The sequence below is a fragment of the Notothenia rossii genome (genome assembly GCF_949606895.1).
Source record: "Notothenia rossii genome assembly, chromosome: 2".
Lineage (NCBI taxonomy): Eukaryota > Metazoa > Chordata > Actinopteri > Perciformes > Nototheniidae > Notothenia > Notothenia rossii.
Genome location: NC_136904.1, coordinates 95,667,432 through 95,674,024, shown reverse-complemented (window position 1 = coordinate 95,674,024; position 6,593 = coordinate 95,667,432). Strand labels below are relative to the sequence as shown.

At 42.8% G+C, this 6,593-nt stretch overlaps 1 protein-coding gene across 1 annotated transcript; it reads left to right on the top strand.

The window, feature by feature from the left end:
• Positions 1-279: 279 nt before the first annotated feature.
• LOC307029791 (olfactory receptor 6N2-like) lies at positions 280-1,224 on the top strand (the record flags this gene model as incomplete). The annotated part of the gene is made up of 1 exon (XM_079665874.1): positions 280-1,224. The coding sequence occupies one exon, from the start codon at positions 280-282 to the stop codon at positions 1,222-1,224; it is 945 nt and encodes a 314-aa protein (XP_079522000.1).
• Positions 1,225-6,593: the final 5,369 nt, after the last annotated feature.

The window sequence follows — 6,593 nt, the reverse complement described above, 5'->3', positions numbered from 1 at the left end:
ATTTATCATTGACTTATACATTAATGTTAAAGCAGATATTTTAGTATCTGATTAATTATCTGTGAATTCATATTCTATGAAGACACGTTTTAAATATGAATGTTAAATAAATGTGTGTTCTAAATATTCCAGTTTCCTTATTACTGCTGTATATGTCAATGTGATATAAACTAATGTTATATCCTTTATTTACATGTTAACAGGTTGGTGAGCTCTGTTGTTGTTACTGTTGTTGTTGTTGACCTGAGGTCACAGCGTGTTGTTTGTTGGGGTCTCCTCATGACGTCAGCAGGGTTTAACGTGACCTCGTCCCTGACGCTGGTCGGTTTCTCCTCGCTGTCTGGCCACAGCTCGCTCTTATTCTTCGTGTTTTTGTTGCTGTACCTCTTCGTGTTGTTCAGTGACTCTCTGGTGATTTATATTATCTGTTCGCAGCGAGCTCTTCACCGGCCCATGTTTGCCTTCGTGGCATCATTTCTGCTGAACTCTCTCACAGTCAGCACACTGATTTATCCTAAACTTCTGTCAGACCTGTTGCTGTCCAGCTCCGGCTTGGTGCAGGTCTCCTGGACTTTTTGTCTGTGCCAGGGTTTCTTTGTTACCACTCTTGGTGGAGCTAGCTTCATGCTGTTGTCGGCCATGGCCTTTGACCGCTACCTGTCCATCTGCCACCCGATGCACTACGCTGTGCTGGTAACTCCTGCCAAGGTGGTGCTGATGCTGCTTCTCTGCTGGATGCTGCCTGCTATTCTAGTGGGAGTCTCAACGCTGCTGGTTAGCCGCTTACCGCTCTGCAGGGCACAGCTCAACAGGGTCTACTGCGACATCTACAGCATTTTCACCCTGAGCTGTGGTGGTGCTGCAGCGCAGCTGAGTGGAATATACAGTGTGCTGGTCACAATAGTTATTGTCTTCCCAGCCACCTTCATGCTCTTCTCCTACGCTAGGATCCTCTTCATCTGTCTGCGGCGCTCACGTAGCTTCAGCAACAAAGCTCTACAAACCTGTCTTCCTCACCTGCTCGTCTTCTTTAACTATACCATCAGCGTCTACTTAGATCTGATGCTTCGCCGCCTGCAGAGCATCAGAGAATCTGACTCCACCATCATCACCTCCATCCTGATTCTAGTACCCACTGTACTGAACCCAGTGGTGTACGGACTGAAGTTAAAGGAGGTGTTAACGAATGTGAAGAGGCTGCTGAGCTGCCGCAGAGACAGCTGATCCCAACACTGTTTGATTGCCCCACACAAAGGTCCATGTAGACAGAAGCATTTGCTGCACATCAGGAGAAACAGTGCGGCCCATATTCAGTCGATCACCACAAACATAACTGAGAGCGGGAAACATTTTCTAGGCCTCCTTCTCGGCTCCACGTCCCCATGGGCCATCCTTAAGAGGGTCCCGTCTCCGTCCTCCCCTAGAGGGTCCTGTCAACTTCTATTTCTAATAAAATATGAATAGGTGACATAAAAGAAAGTACCAAAATGTATGAACAAATACAAAAACTAGAAATTAAAAAGTATAAATACGTAAACAAAATATTAAGAATACCGTCAATACTGTTCCGGTGCATAATATGTTTAAGGTACTAGAAGATTGTTTATTTATGTTAAACGTATATTTGAGGTTTGCATTTCTAAGGAAAAGGTTCCCAGATTACTTCAAACATATTTAGTATTCCATCAGGGGATAATCCAGCGTGTGAGGTGGTCTACTAGGGGCCGTGGTGGTTGTACAGTCTGACCGCTGAAGGAAGGAAGGGCCTGTGGTATCTCTCTGAAACACCGTGGTGCAGCAGCCTCACATTACCCTGGAGCAGGGTAATCAATCAATCAATCAATCAATGTTTATTTATATAGCCCAATATCACAAATGTTACATTTGTCTCAGTGGACTTCCCAGTTTGTACAGAATATCAGTATGACAATACGACACCCTCTGTCCTTAGACCCTCTGTCCTCCGACCCTCACATCGTACAAGGAAACACTTCCAGAGAAAACCCAAAGTTTAAAGGGGAAAATGGGAGAAACCTCAGGGAGAGCAACAGAGGAGGGATCCCTCTCCCAGGACGGACAGACGTGTAATAGATGCCGTGTCTAAATTGAAAAGATAATACATTTGCAACATAGGTAGTCCAAATATTTGGAAATGCATGTTTGTATAATAAGAAGATGAATCCACGAGGATATCCATCCAGGACTTATGATCCAGGACCACAGCAACAGGCACAGCCATGACTCCGGATTCCGGCGTATATAGACACCAAAAAGAAAGACATTTGGGGAAGCTGGGTTAATCGGAACATGAGAGTACACAGGTATAGACAGAGAGAAGGAAGAAGTAAGATGTCCCCCGACAAACTAAGCCTATATCAGCAAAACTAGAGGCTGAATCTAATCAGCCCTAACTATAAGCTTTATCAAAAAGGAAGGTCTTAAGCGCACTCTTAAAAACGGATAGGGTGTCTGCCGTCCGAACACAAACTGGAAGCTGATTCCACAAAAGTGGAGCTTGATAAGAAAAGGCTCTGGCTCCCATTGTACTTTTAGAGACTCTAGGAACAACCAACAACCCTGCATTCTTGGAACGCAATGCCCTAGTAGGCCAGTAGGGTATAATGAGTTCTTTAAGGTAAGATGGCGCCTGCTCATTAAGGGCTTTGTAGGCGAGAAGAAGAATTTTTAATTATATCCTGTGTTCTATAGGGAGCCAGTGTAAGGCAGCCAGAACAGGAGTAATGTGGTCCCTTTTCCTAACTCTGGTTAGTACACGAGCTGCAGCATTTTGAATCAGCTGAAGAGACTTGACTGACTTCTTGGTACACCCTGATAATAAAGAGTTACAATAATCCAGCCTTGAAGTAACAAATGCATGGACTAGTTTCTCTGCATCGTTTTGAGGCAAGATATGCCTGATTTTTGCAATGTTACGTAGATGGAAGTAGGCGGTCCTTGAAATGGATTTTATGTGGGCGTTAAAGGATAAATCCTGATCAAATATAACACCAAGATTCCTTACAGTCTCACTGGAGGCCAAATTAATGCCATCCATAGTTAGTATATCTTTAGATAATTTGTTTCTTAGATTCTTCGGGCCAAGTACAATAACTTCAGTTTTGGTCGTGTTTAACATCAACAAGTTTAAGGTCATCCACGTTTTTAAGTCCTTGAGGCAGTCTTGAATTTTATTTAGATGATTAATTTCATCAGGCTTGATTGATAAATATAGTTGAGTATCATCCGCATAACAATGAAAGTTTACAGAATGATTCCTTATAATATTGCCTAACGGAAGCATATATAGTGTGAACAAAATAGGTCCAGGCACTGAGCCCTGTGGCACTCCATGGCTAACTTTGGTTTGCGTGGAAGAATCATCGTTGACACGTACAAACTGAGAGCGTTCAGATAGATAGGACCTAAACCAGCCTAAAGCAGTTCCCTGTATGCCAACTAAGTGCTCTAGTCTTTGCAATAGGATATCATGGTCGATAGTATCAAATGCAGCACTAAGATCGAGCAAGACAATAATAGAGACAAGTCCGTTGTCTGAAGCTATTAGAATGTCATTTGTGACTTTAACCAGAGCTGTCTCTGTGCTATGTTGTGTTCTAAAGCCAGACTGAACATCTTCAAATAAAGCATAGTTTTTTAAGTAATCACACAGCTGTTTTGCGACTGCTTTCTCAAGAATCTTTGAGAGGAATGGAAGATTAGAAATAGGTCTATAGTTGGCTAAAACCTCTGGATCGAGGTTGTGCTTTTTAAGAAGCGGTGTTATCACTGCTACTTTGAATGATTGTGGAACATAGCCTGATCATAAAGACATATTCATAATATTTAATAAAGAAGTGCTAATTAATGGAAAAACTTATTTTAACAGCTTAGTTGGAATCGGGTCTAAGATACACGTTGATGGTTTAGAAGAGAGAATCATTGAATTTAATTGTTCAAGGTTTATGGCTGAAAAGCTTTCTGGTTTACTATCTAGTGTAATATTAGAACTTACGTTTCCGGGAGCTGTTGATAACACTATACTGGTCAAAGGCAAGAGGTCATTCATTTTGTTTCTAAGAGTAACAATTTTATCGTTAAAAAAGCACATAAAATCATTCCTACTGAGTGCTATGGGAATAGAAGGCTCAGTCGAGCTGTGGCTCTCTGTCAGCCGGGCTACAGTGCTGAAAAGAAATCTTGCATTATTCTTATTCTCATCTATTAATGAAGAGTAGTAGGCTGCTCTCGCTTTACGCAGTGCTTTCTTATATTCATTGAGTGTAATATGCCAAATTAAACGAGATTCTTCAAGTTTAGTGGAACGCCATATCCTTTCAAGTTGTCTCGACTTTTGCTTTATTTTGCGGGTTTGGGCATTATGCCATGGAGCTAATCTATGTTGTTTTATTTTCTTCTTTTTCAAAGGAGCAACAGAGTCTAATTTTATTCGCAGTGCATCTGTAGCACTATCAACAACATGATCAATTTGGGGTGGTGTACATTTTGTATAAGTTTCCTCCCAAAGAGCAGCCTCACTGAAGGAGCTGTGGTATCTCTCTCTGAAACACCGTGGAGCAGGAACCTCACTGAAGGAGCTGTGGTATCTCTCTCTGAAACACCGTGGAGCAGCAGCCTCACTGAAGGAGCTGTGGTATCACTCTGAAACACCGTGGAGCAGCAGCCTCACTGAAGGACCTGTGGTATCTCTCTCTGAAACACCGTGGAGCAGCAGCCTCTCTGAAGGAGCTGTGGTATCTCTCTCTGAAACACCGTGGAAGGACCTGTGGTATCTCTCTCTGAAACACCGTGGAGCAGCAGCCTCTCTGAAGGAGCTGTGGTATCTCTCTCTGAAACACCGTGGAGCAGCAGCCTCACTGAAGGAGCTGTGGTATCTCTCTCTGAAACACCGTGGAGCAGCAGCCTCACTGAAGGAGCTGTGGTATCTCTCTCTGAAACACCGTGGAGCAGCAACCTCACTGAAGGAGCTGTGGTATCTCTCTCTGAAACACCGTGGAGCAGCAGCCTCACTGAAGGAGCTGTGGTATCTCTCTCTGAAACACCGTGGAGCAGCAGCCTCACTGAAGGAGCTGTGGCATCTCTCTCTGAAACACCGTGGAGCAGCAGCCTCACTGAAGGACCTGTGGCATCTCTCTCTGAAACACCGTGGAGCAGCAACCTCACTGAAGGACCTGTGGCATCTCTCTCTGAAACACCGTGGAGCAGCAGCCTCACTGAAGGACCTGTGGTCCAGCAGGGAGGACAGCTCAGCCATGTGATAGTTCTTCTGGTTTTGCTCTAGCAGCTTTGTAAATAGTGAGTTGTATTAGAGATCATTCACAGCTACACTGAGGTGATCAGATGGCTTATAGCATCCTCTGTTAGTGACTGCAGGGTGACATATGACTATAACATATCATATTAGGAAGTGCAGCTGCATTCATTGTTTCTTTATCAAATTCAGATTGTTTGAGTTTATATCTCACTGTAACTAAAGTGCAAAGTCATCTTCATGGAGCTAATGTACTACCTCTCCTCTTATAAATGTAAAAAATGCTCCAAACTTACTGAAACTCTCTAAAACATCTCGAACTAAAACCTCCAGACACATGACCAATGAAAGCCTTGAACCTTGAACATAGCACCATGCCTACACACGGTAACATCACGTCCTGACCTGTAGAGAGACAGTAAAGTGGAGCAGGGATTCAGTTAACCCGCCTAACAAAGGACAAAGGTTCCACATGTAAAGAGTACATAAACAATAAATGTCTTTTATACAACATTGACATTTTTCCAGTATTTTTAATATTGTGTGTTATTTGTGATATTGTCTTTTCTACTGTAGAAATGTTCAGTGGCGATCCTAGAGTCGGTGGGGGCCCCAGGCAGAGATGGGGTCGTTACTCTAAAAAAGTAATATATGACTTTACTTCGTTACTCTTTACATAAAGTAACTTGTTACTCCTTACATTACTTTTGCGTTACTCAGCAACAGCCTAGCCAAAACAAGTAACTTAGGCCTACATAACGAAGACTTCCCTTGCATGGTTGCCATGGTTGCCCTTCTGTTTATTCTCCGCTGTGCATTATCCCGCTTATCACAAGGCCACATTCTCAACAAAGTAACGACATGACTCCCAATATTAATTGAAATGCTTTTATGGATTTAGAAAATGATTTTATTGATTTAGAAAATAGTTGTATTTATTTAAATTGACATGCATCCGCTCAGAAAAATAGTCCGTTGTTACCGTTTGAACTACGTAGCAACGGCAGGAACTGCTTCGATGGTATTTTTGAGGAGCTTTTTGATTACAGATTTGAAAACATCGTTGCTTGCTTTAAAAGTAGCACAGTTCATGATGTCAAACCTTGGGAAGTATCTAGATATTCCTGCCCTAATGCCAAAGGAACTGCACACTGAATATGTGTTTTGCCGTTTGATGTCTATGTCTGGACCGCTGCGTAAAAAGGAGGGTTTCTGCCCGTTACTTCCCTTCTTACTTCTATAAGAATAAAACACGGAAGACGGAGATCTCTTTTTCTACCCCTCTTCTCCCCGCTGCAGCCCAACAGCTGATCTCAAAGCATGC